This window comes from Nycticebus coucang, chromosome 6 (genome assembly GCF_027406575.1).
Source record: "Nycticebus coucang isolate mNycCou1 chromosome 6, mNycCou1.pri, whole genome shotgun sequence".
NCBI classification, from domain to species: Eukaryota; Metazoa; Chordata; class Mammalia; order Primates; family Lorisidae; genus Nycticebus; species Nycticebus coucang.
In genome coordinates, this window is record NC_069785.1 from 123,457,746 (window position 1) to 123,481,272 (window position 23,527).

The following is a 23,527-nucleotide window of genomic DNA, read 5'->3' on the forward strand; positions in this document are numbered from 1 at the left end:
AAATGATTTCATGGGTCTGATGCATGTTATTCACATGATGGACACCCTAAAAGTCCTGATTTTACCACTACACCATCTATGCATGTAACAAAATTGCATTTGTACCCCATAAATTTATACCAAAAAAAAAAAAAAAATCTACACTCATCTCTACTAAAAATAGAAAAAATTAGCCCAGCATCATGATGAGTGCCTATAGTCCCCAGCTACTTGAGAGGTTGAGGCAGGAGGATCGCTTGAACCCAGAAGTATGAGGTTGCTGTGAGCTAGGCTGAGGCCATAGCACTCCAGCTTGGGCAACAGAGACTTTGACTCAAAAAAGAGAAAGAGGGCTCAGCACCTGTGGCTCAAGCAGCTAAAGCACCAGCCACATACACCTGAGCTGGCAGGTTTGAATCCAGCCCGGGCCACCAAACAACAATGACGGCTGCAACCAAAAAATAGCCGGGCGTTGTGGTGGGCACCTGTGGTCCCAGCTACTTGGGAGGCAGAGGTGGGAGAATCGCTTGAGCCCAGGAGTTGGAGGTTGCTGTGAGCTGTGATGCCTCGGCACTCTTCCCAGGGTGACAGCTTGAGGCTCTGTCTCAAAAAAAAAAAAAAAAAAAAGAGCTACTTGGGAGGCTGAGGCAAGACAATCACTTAAGCCCAAGAGTTTGAGGTCCCTGTGAGCTGTGATAGCGTGGCACTCTACCCAGGGTGACAGCTTGAGACACTGTGTCAAAAAAAAGAAAAAGAAAAATCTACAATTAGTCATCAATAGGTCTAGGTGAGTGGTAGACCCAAATCCATGCCAAGAAAAGCAAGTCAAAGCACCTGGCCTGCAGATGGTAAACGACAGCATCTTCAAACTTCCTGGCCAGGCGCAGTGATTCATGCCTATAACCCCTCCCACTTTTGGAGGCTGAGGTGGAGGGGATGTTTGAGGCAAGGAGTTTGAGATCAGGCTGGGCAACACAGACAGACCCCATCTTTACATAAAATTTTAGACATTAGCCCAGAGTGGTACCACGTGCCTGTAGTACCAGCTACTGGGAAGGCTAGGCAAGAGGATGGCTTAAGGCCAGGATTTGGAGGTGCAGTGAGATGTGATTGGGCCATGGTGCTTTAGTGTAGGTGGCAGAGCAAGACTCACTCCAGCTCTAAACTTAAGCCAGGACAGCAGCCACCTTCCTGTGGGCCCAGTGTCAGGCTGCCCTCCTTGGATAAACCTTCTCTCTGACAGACCCACTATACAGGCCCTGCTGTGGCCACTGTTGCTCCAGTTTTTCATAGAACTGCACAGTCAGACGTCTGGGAACCGGGGAGGGACTTAAGAGTTGATCTCAGTGTCTGAGGGCTGGCTGAAGAAGAAGGTAGATGCTCAGTACATACAATAAGGCTCCTGGATATAAGCTATGGGAAGGGAGATAGACTTTATTTCAATAAGGAATTTTAGGCTGGGCACAGTGGCTCACCCCCGTAATCCTAACACTCTGGGAGGCCCAAGTGGGTGGAATGGTTGAGCTCAGGAGTTCTACACCTGCCTGAGCAAGAGAGAGACCCCATCTCTAAAAATAGCTGAGCACTGTGGCAGGTGCCTATAGTCCCACCTACTCAGGCTGAGGCAAGAGAATTGCTTAAGCCCAAGAGTTAGAGGTTGCTGTGAGCTGTGATGCCATAGCACTCTACTGAGGGCGACATAGTAAAACTTTGTCTCCAAAAAAGAGGGAAAAAAAAAAAAAAAGAACAGGCTGGGCATGGTGGCTCACACCTGTAATCATAGCACTCTGGGAGGCTGAGGTGGATGGATTGCTTGAGATCAGGAGTTTGAGATCAGCCTGAGCACAATGAGACTCCCCCCACTCTCCCCACTCCCCCCGTCTCTACTAAAAATAGAAAAATTAGCCAGGCATTGTGGCAGTTGCCTATAGTCCCAAATACTCCGAAGGCTCAGGCAGAAGGATCGCTTGAACCCCCAAGTCTGAGGTTGCTGTGAGATATGACTCTACAGCACTTGACCATGGGCAACAGAGGGAGACTCTGTCTCAAAAAAAAAAAAAAAATTTTTTCCAACAGGCTGGGCACAATGGCTCACACCTGTAAGGCCGAAGCAGGAAGACCCCTTGAGCCCAGGAGTTCAAGACTAGTCTAAGTAAGAGCGAGACCCTGTCTCATTAAAAACTAGCCAGGCATTGTGGTGGGTGCCTAGGGTCCTAGGTATTCAGGAGGCTGAGGCAGAAAGATGGCTTGAACCCAGGAGTTTGAAGTTTCTGTGAGGCTCACAACATTCTAGCCTGGGCAACACAGTGAGGCTCTGTCTCAAAAACAAAAAAAGGAATTCTTCAACACTCTAACGTCAGTACAATTAAAATTGTCACAGTGGTTGCCTGGGTACAGGATGGCAGCAATTTCTTGTATGTATTTTCCTTGTCTTCCTAAATGTGTACAACAGTGCAGCCTAATGCTTTAAAAGTGATTTGGGGGTTGTGGGACTAGGGGATGCAGGGTGTTCATAGTAGGCTCACAGGGCGAGGTGGGGGGCACGTCCTGGGAGACTGGATGGCCTATGAATTCCCAGCTACCACACCCTCCACAGACATAGTCTTCTCATTCCTCAACATTTGCTAACTCTCCTTCCTCCTCCTCCTATTATAATAGGCATCATAATAACACCAACGTCACAGGTATAGTTTAAGGATTAGATAGAACAAATTATCCAGCATACTTTTTTTTTTTTTTTGTAGAGACAGAGTCTCACTTTTATTGTCCTTGGTAGAGTGCTGTGGCATCACACAGCTCACAGCAACCTCCAGTTCCTGGGCCCAGGCAATTCTCTTGTCTCAGCCTCCCAAGTAGCTGGGACTACAGGCGCCCGCCATAACGCCCGGCTATCTTTTTGCTGCAGTTTGGCTGGGGCTGGGTTTGAACTCACCACCCTCGGTATATGGGGCTGGCGCCCTACTCACTGAGCCACAGGCGCTGCCGTATTCAGCATACTTTTTTCTTTCTTCTTTCTATGGTCCCTGCCTTTGAGAAGTTCAAACTTAACATTCTCTAGCTAGCTTCTTTTTTTTTTTCTTTTTTTCTGGCTAGTTTCTTACACTTTAAATTGTCTCTCTACCCAGACAGATGAGCTGTGAGGGGAAATACCAAAAAAAAAATGTGTATGAGCTTCCCAGGAGCAGGGGTTATATGTGGCTCTCCCCATTACTCATAGAAGACCCACACATACATTGATCAAACATCCACTCCTTATTCTAGTGATGCAGCCCAGATTCTTGCCAGGAGTCAGTCAGAGGTTAGGGAAGGGCACCAGAGACACAGCTCAGTGTCAGCTCACAAAGCTCAGCCTGGCTTTGCACAGGGGAACCAACTGTCCCACTCCCCAGGAAGAGGGACCTTCACTGCCCTCCCTCTTCTGGCCAGTAGGTGGCAGCATAGGCCAGGAATTCATGGATAGGGCCATAGGTGGTGTGGCCAGGAAAGGAGCCACCTGAGTAAACCCCGCCCCACCTTAAGTCCCTAGGGAGAGAGGGCCACTGACCACCCAGAAGGCCGGGGTTGGGCTGTCACAGTGCAAGGAAGGATAGAGTCTAAGAGATGGGAAGGGAGAGAAGGAGCCAGGGCTCCTGGCCCGTACTACTGTCCAGCCTCCTCAGTCCTCTCAAGTCCCAGGTAAGGAAAGAGAATCTCCCTCCAGGCACCACCACCCAGGGGTACCACCGGCCACAGCATGGTGGCATCAATGGGCACTCACTGTGGGTGGCCCCAATGGGCTTGTCGTCCTCCTCACTATCGGGTCCAGAGCACCATTCGTCCCCACTGTATGGCTGCTTCCGCTCCAGTACGCAGCGCCGCTTACTCCGGGGTGCCACCTCTGCCCAGGCAGCATGGAGGATAGCAGGGTAAGAGTGAGTGCCCAGAGGTCCTGTCCTCCCACACCCAGCGTCCCTCCCAGACCCATTCTCTAAGGGCACTGCCCAGGCCATGGTAGGCACTTTGCCAGCCCCTGGCCCCCACCACACCACCATTTGTTTCTGATTTCTCTCTATAGCCCTGGCTGCCTGTCTCCCCTCCCCCCCAACACCAAGCACAGCATAATCCCCAACCACAACTGGTTCTAATTAGGGCTGGGGAGGAGGGGGAGGCCACTGTTACTCTTCCAGGCCTCAGTGTCTGCTCCCAAACTGCTCCCACCAGGCGGGATACCAGGAGGCTCCCAGGAGGTGTGAGGGTCTGCTCCTCACCCCAGAGCACCTCCCTCTCCCCCTCTAGGGTACTGGAAGAAAGGCAGGGAAGGAGGAGACAGCAAGGCCCATCACTTTGTGTGGCCCCTCCATGGGTGGCACCCTGGCCAACATTGATCCTGAATGACCTGGTTGGTGGAAGCAATGGGGTAAGAGGAAGGCGATTCTGCATAAATGTTGGAGAGGGGGCAGGGGATGAGGACTGGCCGAGGTGGGCAGAGAGATGATCTCCCAGCACAGCACATTTGGGCCATGAACTGTGGAAGATGCTACAGTCTCAGGGATTAGGAAATAGAATACCTTTAGCCTCTGATTCCAAGGATGGGGTCCCAGACTCTCGCTGCTCTCCAGAGTCCACAGACACACTCCGTTCCCTCTTCACCTTGCCCTTGAGTGAGCTGAAAGGGGGCACCCCTGTCTGGGGGTTCTTCAGACTTGAGTTGCTAGGTGAGATCTGGTTGGCCTTGGCCCCATGGTTCCCCGCTCCCACCCCCTTTGAGCCCAGGTTGCAGGTGGGTCCTTGGTTCACATTCTGGTGCTGGGTTTGGGCCCCGCCATTCCCTGTCTTGCCATGATTGGTCAATTTATTTTCTGGGTGCATTGGCTTGGCTGGGGCAGGGGGGCAGTGGCCACGGGGGGACAGCGGTGGGCTCCCTGGAACTTCTCTCCTCCTGGGGTGGGGTAACCTGGGAGAAGGTAGGAGAGATGTGAAAAGTTAATCTTGCTAGGGGCTATACATATTTGGATTTTAATGACTTGAATTACCCCATCCTGCCTCACCTAATGAGGGAGGGTGGGATGAGTGGCATCTCAAGATCACCAGCTATTCCTTCCCACCCTCCACAGCCCCTCAGACAAGGGCTGATGTCCGCCCATTCAAAGGAAAACCAGGGCTTTGAGTTGGCAGGATCTACCCATCCCCAGCCCCAACATCCATCAGCCTTGCAAGCTTCTGAGGCAACCCCTCTCCTCTAGCACCTGAACAGTACTTAAGCATCCTCTCTCTTCTAGGGTTTGCTGTCCTCAAGATTCCTTCTAAGGTCTCAAACCTCCACTCCCACGTGTACCAACACTAGCAGAGAAGGGCCACAGGACCTGGGGGTCACTGCTCATGCCCCAGTCCCATCTCCCAGGGGAGGTGGGAAAAAGTACACCCAAGATTGGTACCCACTGGTCCAGAAACCTCCCCAGAGCTGGAGGGAAAGGCTTGAAGAGGGTGGGCCAGCGGGAAGGAGCAGGAGGAAAGGGGGAAGGGAGCAGTGTGTCTACCAGAAGGGAGTACAGCTTGAAGCCAAGGATTCCTACAGCCTAGGCTGCGGGCCCTTTAAGCTCCAGCCCGCTCCCCCCGCCACCTGCCCCTCCCCGGAGACCTATTAATAGCCGCTGGAAAGATCACATCACTGGAGAGGATATTTATCCCCCCTCATTCCACACCAGCTCAGATTTATTTCAGCTCTGCTGTCCTGCTGCTGCCGCCTGGCCCTGTCTGCCCGCTTCTCCAGGGGAGGAGGAGGGAAGCAGGCACCACCCCCAACTCCAGCTCCCTCCCCTAGCTAGACGGAGGCCAGAGACTACCATCTGACCCCACAGTAGGGCTCAAGCCATTTTGAGGGAAGAGTGAGAAGGGACCAGAAGCAGCAGGCGTAGCTGGCTGCCAGTGCCCTCTGCTCCATGGGCCCAGACACCAAGGCTGGCTGCGGTTCCTGCCCTGGCCAGGCCTTTCCATACTAAACCCCACTTTTGCCCACTGGTGGCCTGGGAGCCAGGTGCAAGGGCTGGGGTGGGGGTAGGGGGATCGCTCTCCCAGCCTATACAGCCTGGGCCTCATCACCACCGGGCCCTTCCCTTCCCCACACTCTATACACACACACACACACACATACATCCCTCCCTCCACGACACCCACACACCTTGTCTTGTTAGCCAGGATCCTCATGGCTCCCACACACAGTGGGGCTACGGCCCCTGTGCGTGCCCAGGGCCCAGCCAGGTACTCGGTACTGGAGCACGGACTGCAGCAACAAGCCCCAAAGAGAAAACTCGTGACTTGGGGAGGGGGTGTGATGGGGGAGGGGAGAAGGGAGGACCCAACAGCCCTGGGACTAGGGAACTGGATAGGGTAGGATGGGACTGGAAAGGGAGGACTACAAGATGGGGTCTTGATCTTAGAAGCCAGTCCTGTCCCCATCCCTCCCGCACCTTGCCCTCAGGGAGCTTGCAGTCGCTACCAAGCTTCCCCCCCCCACCACGGGCTGCAGAGGCTAAATGAACTAAAAGGCAGGGTTACAAAGGTGCCGCGTAGGGCGGCCTCGAGGTCTGCTCCGGCCCAGAGGGACTCCCGCTCCCAGACGCGCCCCTCACCCAGGGTGGGGAACCCCTTGCGCCCCGCCCCCAGCGCTGCGCCCAGCCCCGGGGCGCTCCTGCAGCCAAGGGGGCCGGGGTGGGTGCAATGCCCCATCCCGCCCCCAGCTCCAGGCCTAGCCCGTGCCCATCCCAGCAGGCCCGGGCGGGCAGCGAGAGGCCTGGCGGGGCCCTGGGGCTGCAGCTGGGCTCTTCTGGAGACCAGTAACGCTGGCTCAGATTCCTGCCCGACCACAAGAATGCAGGAGCCTCCCCTCCCCCCGCCTGCACTCCCCCACCCCGCCCCCTTCGACAGAGCCCGGGCGGAGAGACTGAGCGAGCCAGCGAGCGACAGCCAGCGAGGCAGAAAGCGAGCAAGCAAGAGGACTGCAGCGTGGTTCTCCAGGCCCTGCGCGCGCGGACAGACACACTGACACGGCCCGCGAGGGGCTGGGTGCGCGCGGGCCGGGCAGAGGCTCGACGAGCTCTAGGCGCGCTGGGCAGGGGCGCGGAGACCCACAAGCACCCGAACTCTTGACTCACACACACTCACAGTTCACACGTGGACAGGGAGACAAAGACACGCACGGAGCCCAGAAAACTAGAGGCGCGCTCACGCCCAACCCGCGGAGGTGTGCCCGAGGGCGAGGGAAGCGCCGGCCCGATCCCCAGCGGCTGAAACGGCCTGGGGCGCGCGCAACGCCGAGGCGGCCGGAGGGCTGAGTGGGAACTCCCCGACTCATTAAACAGATGAAAAGACTGAGGCCGGCCACAGGGAAGCCCTAGAAAGTTGAGCCTGGTAGTCACGAAGAAGCACACACACGGCCACAGACACATCAACAGACTTTACGGACACAGAAGCCTCGCCCAACCGCCCCCTGCCCTGCCCCCCCCACCCCGTCTCCACCCTCCCCACCACCACCCTCGCAGCCGCCGATCTCGGTAAAAGGTGGAGGAGGAAAGGAAAGGATTCTTGGGCCCGGGAGCTTTGTCCCAGTGACAGACCCAGCCAGACACCGGCACACACTCCTGCCGTTCCCTGCAGGGCTGGTGGAGGCTGGGCTGGGGCCTCGGGATGAGGGGACTCTATCTGTCACCCCATGGGAGTCTAACCCTAGTTTAACCCTAGGGCTTACTGGCCTTCCCCACCACTCCAGCTTTGTCTGGGGAAGAAGGCTTCTCAGGGAAACGTTCCAAAGTCCAGGGCCTGGCTGGGAAGCAGCCTGCCACCCCCCTCTCCAGAATCAATCACAAGCAGGGAAGAGCAGAGGCAGAAGTCATTGAAGATTCTTGGACTTGGGGATCCAACATGCATCTTGGGCTGTCCCCTTCACCACCTCACTGATTCCCCAAACTAGCTACCCCATTTCACGATGAGGAAACTGAGGTCTGGGAAATGGAAGTGAGGTGCTCTTGGGTTGAGTAACCAGTACGTGGCAGTGCTGGGACCCTCATTCCACACACTGCAGTGACCTCCCAGGGGCCCCATGACTGTTCGTCTGAGCCTACCCCAGATAGGTGGGCTTCCCACATTCTAGCCAGAGCCCAGGCCCTATAAGGGGAGCGAAAGAGACCAAAGGACATTCATTACCTCCTATGTTTATAAGCCTCAAAAATTGGGGACATGTCATAATTCGGGGAGGGGCTGATAGAAAATTAGTCTTCTCCAGAGGCCAGTCAGGCCTAGGCTCCACCCCAAAAGCATCTTAGAGTCACCCTCCCCTCTCGGACTCCACCCCCTCTCCCACCCAGCCACAGGGCCAGCTGAGTCAAGCCTGGATGAGTCAGGACTTTCCCATCTCACACCTCCCCCTGTGCCCCTCAGGAGGAGTCGCTGCCTCAGCTCCCAAAGACCCCTCCTCTTCCACCACTCAGAAGACACCTGGAAGGCCTGAACGTAAAGAGGCAGGAGGGCTGAGTCCCAGCTGGTACCATTTGTCATTTTTAAAATGAGCAAAGGGGGTTTCCAAGTACCAGGCCAGGAGCCCCTGAGATGGACAAAGCAGAGCGGTGGGAGCATATCGCTGTGGCTTCCTCTTAGGAGTACAATGAGGAGGGGTAACACGCTTACGCACAGGGAGCAGGTGCAAGTCACCTGAGTGAAAGACCAGGAGCATACCCAGGAGAATGTGCCCGGGGAAGGCTGCGGAGACAAAGAGTCTCAGATCATGTGCCCTCCTCTGTGTAACATGGAGGTAGGGAGCTGGCAGCCCAAGTGTTAAAGTGGGCCTAAGCCCAGCTGGAGGAGGGAGGCAAGGAAGACTCTCCAGGTGTGACGTATCAGCTCTGCTCAACACAGAACTGCCACAGGTAGGGCAGGAACTCCCACATCCAGTGGCAACCTATTTCCAGCTGCCCCCCTCCCCCATTGGGAGCCTCTGCTTGGTTTACCAGTTGACCAACTCGTCTCATTGACTAGCTCAAAACCACCCCAAAAAGGCAGTGAGAAAGTGCTTTGGAGGGTCCACGCTCCCACATGCAATGGGCAGACAGCTCCAGAGAGGAAAACAATGCTGGCAGGACCCCCTGCTGAGAGGGAGGGGAGTTAGGGGGGTGAGTTCCTCGGCCTCTGGTTGGGGAGATACAGCCTCCAGAAACAAGCTCCCAAGTCCCCTTTCTCCTGGGTGTCAGGATTCCTTAGAAGCTCTCCTCTACCACTCAGGTCACTTCCTCTTCCTGAGGTGGTGACTAAGCCGGGTGGGGAGGTCAAGGATTCATAGTCCAGCAGGAAATTTGCTCAAGGACCAAGGTGTCACTCTGGGACCTCTGTGTAGGGACTTCCAAGCTTAGGGGGCCTTCCCTAGCTCTTTTCCTAGCAGCTCTCCCTACCTCCCCGACCAGGTGCCAAAGGAGGCCATGCAAATCAACGATCTGCAGCCCCAGGATGTCTGACAATCCCAACTCTGCAAGACCATGGAACTCCCTGGTCCCAGACCTTTCTAGTCTGGAATCTTTGAACAGGGTGCCTGGGGGTGGGGGGGCATTCTGCCCACTGTCTCTTCTGGAGCCTGCAGATACAAGTGGCATTGCCTGGATAGGCCTGAGGCCACCTTACTTATCTTGGCTCCTACAGCCAAAGCCAGTATAGCCAGGCTTCAGGAAGCAATCATGCCCTGGCAATGGGGTGCCCCCAAAGACTACTGCCCAATCCCTGGCTGCTCCCTCCCACAGGGGGGAGGGGGAAGGGGAGGTGGGGGGCACAAGGAAACAAGACAGGGCAGGAAGCCCAGGCAGGCGGCGGGCACTCTGGGCCAGGCACAAACAGCCAACACAGGAAACCACAGCCCACCCCCGCCCACCCCACCCGCCCAGGGCTCTGGGAGAGACACTGCCAAGAGCCTGGTACCCCAACAGAGGCAAGTGCCAGGGGTTGGCCCAGGACAAGGGAGGAGCAAGAAGCTCTCAAGCCCTCTCTCTGCCCCAGACCCTACCTGGGGAGGAGGAAAGGAAGCCAGGCTGGCAGAGAGGGTGCTGCCTCTTTAAATCCACCGAAATCCTGAGCTAGGCCCAACCCAGCTCTGGTTTCACAGGAAGGAAAGGAGCTCAGAAGCCACTAGGGCAGGCGGTGGTGGCTGGAATTAGCCCCACCAGCCCAAATATATCTGGTCCCTGCCCGCCACCCCACTAGCACTTCCTGCCCTCTGGCACCTGTAACAGGATGGGGGTAGGAGAGGGTCTAGGTGCTCTTCCTTACCCTGTGGGAGACCCCGATGTCAGGGGGTGGCCTGTTGCTTGGTACATGTAGGTAGAAGGTAACTTCCCAAGCCTGGGCTCCCAGAACAGGGAGAGATGGGCAGGGCAGATCCCTGTGGGCCCTTACCTGGCCTTAGTCCTCCAAAGGGTTAATCTGGCCCCTATTTAGGGGGGTAGGGGTGGCCTGAGGAACCTCCTCCAAACTGCCTGGCTGCTGGGAACAATGGGGCCATTGTGGGAGGAGTGGAGTGCTTCAGACTGCTGGCACAGCCAGTGCACCATGGGGCGGACAGGACCTCACCCAACGCTTGCTCTCTCCCCCAGGTACTGCCAGAGGCACAGACAACCTTCCAGCCCCTTACTCTTGCTTGCTGGCCCAAGCTATTGGCACTAGCAGCACCTAGAGGGCCCTCGAGCTTAGCCCAAGTTGACATCCAGACTACCATGACCCTCCAGGAAGCAGGAGCATGTGGGCCAGCACTGGGAGGGGTGGGGGTGATGAGACAGGATGTGTGCCTATGATCCTCCTGCAGGGGAGACAGGAAGGCCAAACGGGGTTTCTGGTGTCAGTCCTGGCACCCTCAGGCAAGAAGGGCTTAGAGGATTGTGAAGCAGGGACTTCCCACCCCATTCCATAAACCTGCTCTCTCAGGAGGTCCCCTCTCCAGCAACCTCACCCTAGGGTTGGGAGCCAGTAGTGTGGCACAAGGAACGAGAACTGAATTTATAGACAGAATGCCAGTCATACCCTGCCCCTGCTGAGTTATGGGGCCTTATCCATCCCTTCATCCCTCTGAGCCTCAGTTTTCTCATCTGCAAGATGAGGGTAATTTTATAGAATGAGTTAACAGTAGTGAAACGAACAGAGTGCCTAAGACATACCAGCCTGCAACAGATCACCTCTGCACTGATGTCCCCCTCTTTATCTCCTCCCATAGCACCCAAATATGTAAGCATTTGGTAAAGATGGACATTGTCCAGATATTTGCCCTTTGAGTAACCAAGAAAGCAGGGCTGATGGGCATCATATCAGTAGTACCAAGTACAAAGACTTGGCTTTTCCTTTGCCCTCCTCACAGAGGCTAGTTCCTTCTGCTAGCCTACCCTTGGGCATCCCTGGGCTCACTGCCACACTCAAACCTGAAGCACGAACCCTGAGAGTGGCTGTCCACTCTCTTGGCCTCAAGTCCATATCTCAAAACTCCAGGAGGTGAGTAAAGAGGGATTTTCCTTCAACAATGGCCTGCCTCCCCTGTGCCAGGCACCCCTCTCCCTGCCTGACCCCTTGGTAGTCACCCTGCAGTGTCCGGGCTGGCAGGAAGCTTGAAGTTACTCTCTTGCCATGCACCTCTTTGAAGAGTGGAGAGTCTGGGAGAGGAAGTACTGGAAAGTACTGACAGACAGTACTGGAAAGCAGGGGGGTCTGGGAAGAAGACCTGATCTCTTCCTAACTAGCGAGGGCTGTACCTCTCAGGGTGGCCCCACAAGCCCCCAAGGGGTTAACAAGGCCCTAAAAATAACTTGCTCCCAGCAGGACCCGCTGATCGGAACCCTCCAGGCATCTGTTCCCATTTTCTCCCATTCACATTGGAACATCTGAAACCAGCCCCAGAGCCCCAGCCCGATCCCAAAAATAGCCCCAGCCTGCCCAAGGAACAGGCCTCAGGGGCTGGGCACAGGAGCATGGCCAGCCCAGCAGTGAGGCATGGCCCAGGCAGACTCTGAGCCCTCACACCCCAGGCCCCATGGAAAGGAGGTGTCCTTTCTGGACCCAGAGGGAGGTGGTAGGCTGGAGCCAAGGGTCCACCCCTCTTGGTACCAGCCTAAACAGGGCACCTGCTAGCCAAGTCTAGGCCTCAGAGCCAGACACTCTGGTATCCTAGGTACTTCTGCCACATCTTAATCCCCAGGTTTTAATCACCTATCTGCATAGCTCCCCCTCTCAGTGGGTGCCCCATTCCTGCCACCCACCACTAGGCTCCTCACTGAGAAGTTCCCAGGCCTCAGCCCCTTACCCATCTACTCCCATCCCAGGGCCTCTCCTGCCCCAGGGCACACAGGGCACAGGCAGAACTTTTTCTAGCACTGCCCATACTCACCCACAAGCTCAGGTATGGATGCTAATATGACCCCTCTTCCTTGATAGGCTTGAGGATGCCCCCTGCCCATCAGTGTCCAGCAGCGCGGGCATGCCCATCTGGGCCCCTCTACACATGTATCACAGGTCTGGGCGCTGCTTTTCCACACTCAGGGAAAATGCCCAGGCAGGGCACAGGGAATTCATGGGACCCCAGAGCCTGAGGCAGGGCTAACAGCTGCCATCCAAGTCACAGCTCCACAGGGCCACTTTTCTCCTCAAGGAAGGTCTCTGACCTCTAGGCCAGGAAGGAGAGGAGGTGGCCATTTAAGCCATTTAAGGACAGAATGTCTTGTTCGGCTGGTGAGAGCAGAGCAGCAGGGGCTGGGGTGGTGGGAGGAGTGCTAGAGCTGAACTGAGCAAACAGCCTCAGGGAGGGAGGGCTGGCCCTGGAGACAGCCAGAGAGAGACGTGTCCTAAACTCCCCAGGCCTCCTCCAGGCACATGGCTATTTGGCAAACTTGCAATCAAGATGTCAGCCAGCACTAACAGTGGGGAAATTGAGGCAGCAAGAAAGTGGATCTGGAAGGGAATACAGGAATCTGAAGTGCTGGAAAGGCTGTCTCTTCCCCACCCCTACACTCCCTCCCTATCAGTTCTTCCCCTGCTAAACCCCCTGGGAGGGCCAAAAGTTCCTGTGAAGAGCTCTGACTAATAATGAGAAGGATGTCCAACATTTATTGAGCATTTACTCTGTAACTGCAATAGTCCTAAATGTTTCACGTGCATGATCTAATCCTTTCCCAGAAGAAAGTATTTTTATAATCCCCACTTTCCCAATATGAAAAGGGAGGCACAGGGAAGTTAAGTAATTTGCCTAAGGTACACAGCCTATAATTAGAAGAACCAGGATCTGAATCCAGACACTCTAGGATTTGTGTTCTAAACCATTACACAACACTACAGAATCACTAGGGTATCAGTCCTCTGAGCTATGATGAAAGAATGGGTGCCCAGGCCTCACCACTCATTCCAGACACCCTCCCTCCATGCCTGATGTCTACCAGGTCCTATACTGGGGCCAGTGGCTGCCCAGGAAAGATCAAAGAGAGAGGCCCGGCTCCCCACCCTTCAACACAGGTGCCCCACCTGGCCTGTGCTGTGCTCTCAGAGCAAAGTTCTTGGGCCTCCCCCAGCCCCGCCCACCCCAATCCGTTATATCCTCACCTATCCAGGTCCCTAACGGTCAGAGGAGGGCACAAGGCCAAGTTACCAGGAGGACAGCACAGCAGCTAGGCTGAGAGTTGTCCCAGGCTAGGAGAGGTCTGCTGCCCCTCCCAGGTCCCAGGTGGGAGGTCAAAGGTCAAGTGGGACTCACCAGTGAGGGGTGGAGTCCAAGCCCTGCCCCCACCCACCTGTTCAGCCACACCTGGCTACTGCCCCCTACTTTTTTCTTTGCCAGAATTGAAAGTAGGGCTACTTCCTCCTTGTCCCTGATGGGCAGTGGCTTCCAGAGGGAAGGGTGGGGGCATTAGTTGAATGGATTAGAAGCCCACTTGTTCCTCCCTCCTGAGGATAGTCTAGGAGGAGCTAAGCACCTCCTCCCTGTCCCCAGCTTTCTCCAGCTTTCCCTAGTCAGACCGGGAGCCTACAGGAGTGTTTGTTGTGAATTCAGGGAGTTGTTGCTAAGTAAGGAAGGAGGGGGCTGGTGGGAAGGAGAGAGGCTGTGTGTGTGTGTGTGTGTGTGTGTGTGTGTGTGCATGCCCGAGTGCTGTGCCTAGGGGACCAGGGCAGAAACCACGCTATGGGGGCTGGTAACCACCCTGGCCACCCTGGCTTTCACTCAGCCAAAGCTGGGGGAGGCATTGCAAGTACTTGGGATAACCAGGAAATCGTACCTTGCCCTCCAGACTGACTGGGCTGAATCTCCCCACCTCACACACACCTCAAAAGCACCACACACTGCACAGCACCAGGGGAAAGATGCAGCTTAGGAAAGGGCTAGAACTCTCACTGGAGGCCAGCTTTAACCCTTCTGGTCCCAGCCCCACCCCCACTCTATCAGGTCCTGGGTCAGAACCTGGAGCCAGGGGAGACCTTCCTCCTCTGGACAGGAGAATGAGAGGACAAATAAGGGGCAGAAGGCCAGGAGAGAGCTCAAGAGACAAAAAGCCAAGCAGGAGGCTAAGCCAGGTTGATGCGGTTGCTGCAGAGAGAGATCAGAGAGGCTGAGGACACACATAAGCACATGGACCTCTCACCTCTGGAATAATGTGTGTCAGGCTCAGGCTCAAGGGTGTGGTCTGGGATGGGGCTCCCTGTGGAGAGAGGGTCACAGCTGGAAGCCCCACCACCACCATCACCACCCCCCAGCAATCTAGGCCCCTGCTCCTCCCATTCCCCCACCCCCACCCCAACACACACAGCCTGTAAACACGTACACACGTACAAACAGCCTGCAGCTCCAGGAAGTCTCTGAGCTACTCAGACACCACCCACCCAGGACTTCTGTGGATTGGCTGGGAGCCAGGCCCGACCCAGCTGCCCCACCACACTACTCCCCCTCCCCCCTGGAAGCAGGGAAGGAGACAGTACGGAGACCTTAGAGACCCCTTAGAGCTTGGCCCCAGGGGGAGAGGAGGGGCAGTGACTCCCATGACCTGGCCTGAGCACCTGGGGGGAGATGAATAATGAGGCCTGAGGGCCCCAGCTTCCAGCACCAGCTATCCTCCGTTAGCTGGTCAGGGAAAAGAAGACTGTGGGCTTTATGTCCCTGTGTGGTCTCTTTGGTTACAGCCCTGGTCCCCTGAAGACGCAAAGTCCTGGGGACCTGGTCTGCTTGGGAGGGCCTAGGGTGAGGGAGTCTGGTTTAGCAGTTCAGTAGGAGGGGGCTGGGTGACGCTCCCACAGCAGGCAGGAGGGAGGCTGGTGGCTGGGCTCAGTTTGTACTGGGGGGTCAAAGGGGAGTTCTTTTCCGAAGAATTCTGGGAGAGACGCCAACTAGAGCAAGCTGCTAACCAACCCTCTCTCTCTCTCACTGCACTGGGATGGGGGGGGGTGTCCCTGCCAACCAGACTTAACCCTCTCTAGCCTGTGTTGCTCCTGGGCCCAGGATGGGGACTTGTTGGAGAACAGACCACCGGCTGGGCTCAACTTTCATTTCCAAGGCTTATGAAGAGTGGGGCATCGGCCAGCATGAGGAGGCTGGTCCCGTCTAGCACTGCCCTGCTCTACTGACACCTGAGTGACTTTGCTGGGCTCATCTGAAGGTATCTACAGTGACGTGTGTATGCGTGTCTCAGGGACAAAGATTGAGAAACAAACGGATAATTCCTTGCCGAGGCCCTCCCCCTGCTAAATCACTGAGCACTGTACCAACCTGTGTCTCTACCCCTCTTTTCCTCCCACTGTGCTCTGAGACCAGAGGCCACCAGAGTGAGGGGTATAAAAGGCATAACTTATCCTATGTCCACCTCCTGCTGCTGTCTCCACTGGCCCTTGACTCATACAAACACTCCTGCCCCAACCCTCGCCTTGCCCACTGATTTGCCACAAGTGCTTCTAGGGGAACATACTCCATTGCAGTGAGGTATGAGGGGTTCCAGTGCCTGCAGCCCAGGCTAACATAACTCCACTATGACCACCCCTGCTTTGGCCAAAACAAAACACAAAAAATAAAAAAATAAAAAAACCCAGGAACTTTCCCTGCCATAGAACACTGTCAGCTATAGCAGGAGGGAATAAGATTAAACATCAAGAAGGACTTTCCAGGATCAAGGATACAATGACAGCTGGCCCCACCCCAAATGCCTAGATTCCAGGCCCCTCCATCTGCTGCTCAGGCTAGAAATATGAGTGTCTGTCTTGCTTAACTACCTTTCCCTAGCTGGAAAAGTCAGCTTTTCTGAACCTTTTTTTTTGTAGAGACAGAGTTTCACTTTATGGCCTTAGGTAGAGTGCCATGGCATCACACAGCTCACAGCAACCTCCAACTCCTGGGCTTAAGCGATTCTCTTGCCTCAGCCTCCCAAGTAGCTGGGATTACAGGTGCCCGCCACAACACCGGGCTATTTTTTGGTTGCAGTTTGGCCGGGGCCGGGTTTGAACCCTCCACCCTCAGTATATGGGGCCGGCACCTTACAGACGGAGCCACAGGTGTCACCCAGCTTTTCTGAACCTTAAATTTGCCACCAAGCTCTCGGGTCTGATGGGATTGGCTGTTCTTTGCCCCAGTGAAGTGAGTGACCCCATGGTTAGAGGGTGAATTCCCTTTCCCCAACCCTTTTCCTTTAGAGTACGGGGTCTCCTATAACAGCCACCACTGTATCATCAGGACAAGAGGGTGGACTGGAGGTGAGGAGATCCCTGAAGCTGGTGGCGATATGTGAGAGGCAGAGGCGAGAGCCCAGCCTCCAGTACATTTTATCCCAAAGTCTCCTCCACTCCATCACTCTCTCTCCAAGGACCACAGAACTGCCAGAAGCCTTGGCCTCACTCCAGGAAACCTCCCTATCAAAGGGCAGAGGACTCCATGTCCCAGGGAGCTGCAGAGAGACCTGTGACTACACACCCCAGACATGTTCCAGGGAAGGGAAAGGAGGGAAGAGAGACAAAGTACATGTATGTGTGCATAAACGCACATATACGCGTGGAAGAGACACACCCCCGACACACTATCTTTAGCAATACCCCAGACACGTGTAGCTGAGAGTCAGACACGACTCCAAAACATATATGCAAAGACATCTCCTAAAAGAACTCCAAACTCTCCAAGAGTGGCCCCTGAAGACCCACAGAGACTCCCATGTTCATAGAGACAGCCCAGGAGAGCTCAAGAAGCACACACGCATTGGCCTGTCACACAGAACCGTTGATAGAAGATTCACCCACACTGTAAGAGATGGACACACACACGTAGTACAAGGCCATGTGCTAGCACACAAACTCAAACATACAACCTTGCAATGCACAGCGTGAAGTCAGATTAGAGGACAGTGTTCTGCAGTGCTAGTGGGGAGGAGGGAAGTCTGGGGGGGGTGGAGAAGTACTCAGGGATTTCAAAACAATCCTGGTTTCGAAATGCTGGAAATGCTGGATTCAGGGCCGTTCTCAGTTGAGGCTGGTGGGGGGGGGTGAGGATAGAAGGGGAGGGGGAGGGGAGGACAAGCCAGCGCAAGGGAGGAGGAAAGGGGCTGGACAGAGAAGTCCCAGCCCCTGTGGAAGGGGGCCTAGAAAGACACCAAGGTTAGGAGAGGCAGCCAGCCCAGAGCCAAGCAGGGAGGGTCTGAGTTGCTGGAAAGGAGGCAAAGGAGAGGCCTCTACTTTTGCCACTGATAGGAAAAGTGAGGTGGGAAAGCCAGGGTGGGGGAGAACCCAGCTATGTCCCTTCCCCTACTCATGGGCAGCAGTGACCACCTTTTCTCCTCCAGAGTGACACCCTGACTCCCCTTCCCTGCCCATCAGCAGAACTCCAAGGTGGGCCAAAAGTCAGAAGGGGTGGAGACAGCAAGGGCATGCTGGAGTCAGGGGTCTTCTACCAGATGCGGGATGCCCCCTACTTAAGGCAGGATGGAAGGCATCTCCTGGAAACCCAGGACTTCCTGGGACCCTTGGGGAGAATGCAGCAGTGTGACATATACCCACACCCAGGAAGTCACCCCTTCCAAGGCCCAGAATGCCCTATGGTCTGCCCCTCCCCCAGCCTCTAGGGAAGGTAGGCAGAGCTCTCCAAGGAAGGGAGGGAGGGGAGGTCAGGCCAGGCTGGGGGTGGGGCTCTGGAGGCCTGGCCCTGGCACCAGGCAGAGGAAATTCCAGGCTATAACTCCAGGCTGCTTCCAGGGCTGCCAGTCCAAGTGACATGCACCAGCTCAGGAGCTCTAGTGCTGCGGCCTTCCTCATCTAGCCCCTCCACTCTCCACTCCTAACCCTGCCACTTAGCTCTCCAAATGGCTCCAGCCCCATTCTGGGTGTCAAAGGATGGGACTTGGGGAAACTTAGTTCCCCTCCTCAGTCCTGCTAGGAGCTCCCACCAGTCCCATCCCAGCCCTCTGGCCAGTCAAATCCCAAATCCCTGGGGACAGCCCCCAAAGTGTGGCCATGGGTGGGCAGCTATCAGGGCTGGCAGGCAGGGACAGAGATGCCATGCTAGAGCAGCCAGACGCTCAACAGGTTGAGCCAGTCCCTGGAACAGCTGCCCCACCCCAGGGAGAGCGGGCCTGGCAGAGGCTCTCTGCCCGCGGCACCCAGCCTGTACCCGCTTGGCTCCCACAGCTGCCCACTTTCCCACGGTGCCATCTCCTCTCTGCCCCTTCTCCCCAGGTCAGTGCACAGGCAGTGCCCAGGACTCTGGTGCAAGGAAAGAAAAGATGCATTTCCTTGTCACCCCTGGGTGCCCAGGCTGTTGAGGTGCCTATCAGCAACCAAAGAACTCCAGAAAGGGTAAATACAGCATTGGGGCAGAAAAAAACCCAGAATGCCCCCCACCTCTTTGCAGGCCTCTTCTCGTCCTGGAAGACTAGACATTTAAGATACCCTGACTCCACGGAATTGCTTCAGGGTGCTGGGAAAGAACTTTGGTGTGTGGTGCCAGAGGCAGTGTGGGGGTGCCCCCAGCTCCTCCTCTTAGACTCCTTGGAGGAGGGGCTGCAGAGCTGGGTGGCAGTTGGCTCCCTCCACTCCTGCCAGAGCTGCTGCTGCTACCTGCAACCTGGTCCTTTCCTCCCACCCCACTCCTGGGCTCCGTGGAGCTCCATCACACCCACTTCCCCCACTCCAGTAAGCAGGCAGCCCCCCTTTGCATAGCATCTCCTTTAATCTAAAGCAGGTGCCAGGCATTCTAGCCTTGCTGAGTTGACATCGCCACCCTCTAGGACTCTGTCCAGAAGGCTACTCTCCTGTCTGGTTATAGAAGTTGAGCCCCCAGCCTAAGGCTCCTGCTTAACCCAGGTACCAGGAATCAGGAGACAGGAATCAGCTAAATGAAGTTATGGGCGCCCAATGAAGATTCAACAAACAAGATCGCTAGGTCCCAAATTGCCACTTAGGTGCTAGCCCAGATTTCTGTGGTCCACCAATCCTTCCCTAGGACCCTGTGATATCTCCCCTCTCTCTTGACTCCCAATCCTACTAAGTGGTGACTCATTCTGGGCCTCCACATGGGCCTTCAGAAACCATCTCCAGCCATGGATCCCCTGCTACTCCCAGAGTCACTCCATATCCAAGATTATAGGCATTTGGTCCCTCAAGAGGATGTCTCCCAACACAAACCCCCACCCCAACCCAAACAGGAGCAACATGGGTAAGCAGAGAACTCCTAGAGGGAGGTGGTCAGAAGGCTGGACTTCCAGGCCTGATCTTCCAAGGCCAAGGAGGCAGATCACCTTCCTTCCTGGAAACAGACTCCCAGTCTCCCTCCCTGCCCCTCACCTTTCTCACCCAAAATCACCCTGTCCTGAGTCCTCTATCAACAGACCTAAAGACAGGGCCTGAGCATGCACTTCCCGTAAAGCTAGGGAATCGCTGTCCTGACCCAAGCCTGTGCTGAGGAGCAGCAAAGTAGCTAGGGAGCCCTTGCCCAGAAGTGGCTGCTCCCTGAAGTGGCTGAGGACAGGGGGAGAAAAAGGGGAGAAGCCCACCCAGCCAGGAAGTCTCATTCAGAAAGCTGCTCAGAGGTGTCAGCAGGGTTATAGTAGATACCACGCAGACAACTTTCCTAGGTAAAACAGTTAACCAAGGTTGGGAGGGGGGCAAAAGATCAAGGGAGGCACGGAGCCCCTTTCTGAGGGCTCCGACACATGCTCGGCTCACCTCTCAGCCACACTTTTCCTCCCTGCAGCAGAGGTCCCCCCAGACACAGACACATACCCCAAGCAGCAGACAGACAGAAAGAGGAGGGAGGGAGGGAGTGTCAGAAAAACCCGGAAGGAAGGAAGCTGGACAGACAGACAGAAGCTGATCCTGGCTTCATTGCTTCAGAGAGTCACCCTCCAGACTCCCATACTCTCAGAGACATTCTCCTTCTCAACCTCCTCAGTCTCTCTGAAACCAAATTCCAGCAGCCCTGGAACAGGACTACCCCAGCCAAGCAAGAAGCCTAAGCCTCACTTCTCTTCCCCACATTCTGCCCCCACAGCTCCTTGGGACCAAGGCAGGGGCCACCTCCCCTTAGCAGTGCAGGGACACCTCCAAGGAACTGTGTGACTGCCCCACCTCCCAGCCAAGCCCACACCACTCAGAATCTTTGGGAAGATTTGGCAGTCACAGCCCCTGCTGCTCATAAGCACTGCCTGGGGGCAGAGGGTGACCCCCCTCCCCAACTCAACCCACCTCCTTCTGGAGGCTCCCAGCAGCCAAGGGAAGAGTGCCGGGGAGCTGAGACCTACGGGGTTGGTAAGCCTGGGTGGGGGACTACATCTCCCAGAAGCCCCCAGGGCAGGGTTCGCTGCTCCAGCTGGCCCAAGGCCGGCCTTGTTCTCTGAGCTAGGGTGGCAGGGTCCCCTAGCTGCCCCTAAGTCCTCCCCTCTGTGCCAACCTGATTGGGGGCCTGAGAGTGGCCTCCACTGACCCTGGGAGCGTACCCCGCCCCCTAAACAGCCCGGGGGTGCGTGCCAGAAAGCTAGAGACAATCAGACTGTGTTTCCCCTCCCCAATTCAAACTGGCTCTCCTGCCACGCGCCTCTGCTGGCTTGGCATGACTTTAGCCCTCGCCCCCTGCCCACCCCTCACCTCGCGTGGGTTGGGGGTCCTCACGCCAAGCCGGAGCTGGACGCCATGACCAGGTCAGGGTCGGTGGGTGGATGAGGGTCCTCCTGGTCGCCAGTTGGAGGTGCAGAGGGGGCGCGCAGGCGGTGATCTTTTGATCCTGGACGCCTTGATCTCAATACCAGCCTGGCCCGGGAGAGGGTATCCGGGAATCGCTGGGGGCCTGAGATCCTGCCTCCCAACCGCGGAGCATGGTCTTGGGCGCTGGGCAGCGGCGGGAGAGCGCGCACACCCGCCCCGGCCGGGGCTGGGGGCTGGGGTCTCGGCCCCAAACCTCAGGGCTCCGGCTCCTGCTCCTCCTCCCTTCCTTCCTTCCTTCCTTTGCCTCCTCCTTTCACTTTCCCCGAGGCCCACGGGGACGGCGGGTGCAGGGCGGGGAGGAGGCTGTCTGGGCGCTTATTGTTGGTCGGACGCCGAGGGTCCGGGTCGTAGTCCCCGGGCGGCGCGGCGCCGGGGGACCCAGGCGTGCGGGCGTCCGGCCGGCTGGCTCCGGGCGGCGGCGGTGGTGCAGCGGCCCCGACTCCGGGGCATGTCCGGCCACTGGCTCCGCCGCGCGCCGCCGCCTCCCCGGGCTCTCCTGCGCAGCTGGAGCCTCGCTTGCCCCTCCACTCGGCTCCTCTCCCCAGCCTGAATAAGCATCGGGGCTCTCTGGCTGCCTCCTTCTGCCTTCATACCAGAGCCCGGAGAGGCCCCTGTCAAAATAAGAGCTCCCCCATCTCGCTCGCCTCCTTGCCCAACCCGGCTCCCCTAGCCTCCCAGTGGTCTGACTCGGTAAGGCGCCTGGCCGGCTAGCGGGAGGCAGGTTAGCCTGGGGGCCGGGAGGGAAGCTTCTACCCTTCTCTCCTCCCCATTCTTGAGGATTGGGGAGGAGACATGTCAACAACATCCCAGGCTAGGGAGAGGTTTGACAAACCTACCTTCCTATCTGCACTGATTGGAAGGAGTGAGAGTTGCCTGGACACACACACACACACACACACACACACACACCGCTGAGTCCTGTCTTCACTGTACCCACCCACATCCATTATGTACTTAGCATCTCTTTATTCATTTCTTTCTCCTAGTAGATCATGAAGTCTTTGAGGACACAGACTGAATTTTGTCATCTGAATCTTCAGCAGCACAAAGTGGTGCTGAGAAAATGTTTGTGGAAGTGAAACCTTTGTCTTCTCAAAAGAACTGTCTCCTAACCTTAAAGTGCTTTATACACACACAACCCTATGTACTCCATAGGACGGTAGATGCACTTTTTAAGAGAAGGGAAAAGAAATAGTAAAGCACTTTTTTTTTGGAGACAGAGTCTCACTTTGTCACCCTCAGTAGAGTGCTGTGACATCACAGCTCACGGCAAACTCAAACTCTTGGGCTCAAGTGATTCTTTTGCCTCAGCCTCTTAAGTAGCTGGGACTACCGGCACCTGCCACAACGTCCAGCTATTTTTAGAGACGAGGTCTCACTCTTGCTCAGGCTGGTCTCAAATCCGAGCTCAGGCAATCCACCAGCCTCAGCCTTCCAGAGTGCTAGGATTACAGGTGTGAGCCACCACACTCCGCTAAAGCACTTCTTAAAAGCATTTCATGGGCGGCTCCTGTGGCTCAAAGGGGTAGGGCGTCAGGCCCATATCCCATATGCCAGAGGTGACGGTTTCAAACCCTGCCCCAGCCAAATACAGCAAAAAAAAAAAAGCATTTCATGGGGCAGTGCCTGTGGCTCAAAGGGGTAGGGTGCTGGTCCCATATGAGGGCAGCCCCAGCCAAAAACTGCTAAGAAAAAAAAGCATTTCATGTGTTATTTTAATGTTCACCACAAACCTTCGATAAAGATGTTATGGCCCCATTACACAGGTGAGGAAACTGAGGTTTACATTACCTAAGGACTTACTCAGAGCTTCACCCAGACTAGAACTGGGAGTCTCCTTATCCCAAGGCACTAGTATCCATTGCTCCCACCTGCATAGAATACCAAAAAGTGACAAGCATTGACTGCTTCAGAAAGGAAGGGTGCTAGCAAGGCTGCTTGCTCCTGGGATATGTTTCCTCTGCCTTCTCCCTTAGCCCTCCTCAAAGAGGATCCCCAGATAGCGCTAGCCCTCACTATCTCTCTCTCTTCTGACCACCTGTCACATCTACACCATTCAACCGAGTACTTCCTTATATGTTTTATCGTGTTTCTCCTATAAGTAAATCGGTAACCCCAAAAGATGCCTGAGGGCCCAGACCATGCCTTCCAGCCTTTATATTTCCCCACAACACTCCAGTACTGGATGGGTTCATTGTAGGACTTCAGTAAATATTGACTTGATAAGTTAATTTTGCCAGCAGCAGGGCACTGGGCCTGGTCTGGAGAGGCACAGATAAAAGGTGGCACAAACCCTGAAAGTAACATCATGACCCCTTGCGTGAACCACCACAGTTTATGAAGCAACTTT

The 23,527-nt window shown here is 55.8% G+C and overlaps 1 protein-coding gene across 4 annotated transcripts in view; it reads right to left on the reverse strand.

Annotated features, from left to right (window-relative positions):
• The window catches only part of BCL9L (BCL9 like), a 29,954-nt gene extending 8,123 nt beyond the window's left edge, over positions 1-21,831 (reverse strand). The window contains exons 1-5 of one of the 4 annotated variants that reach the window (XM_053594171.1): positions 21,061-21,831; positions 14,598-14,654; positions 6,137-6,238; positions 4,527-4,912; positions 3,737-3,856 (exon numbers count right to left, since the gene is read on the reverse strand). In XM_053594171.1, coding sequence (XP_053450146.1) covers positions 3,737-3,856; positions 4,527-4,912; positions 6,137-6,162 — 532 coding nt within the window. In that variant the 5' untranslated portion in view covers positions 6,163-6,238; positions 14,598-14,654; positions 21,061-21,831. The remainder of the gene's footprint in view (positions 1-3,736; positions 3,857-4,526; positions 4,913-6,136; positions 6,239-14,597; positions 14,655-21,060) is intronic. The other 3 variants (XM_053594172.1, XM_053594173.1, XM_053594174.1) reach the window with 3 other exon arrangements.
• Positions 21,832-23,527: the final 1,696 nt, after the last annotated feature.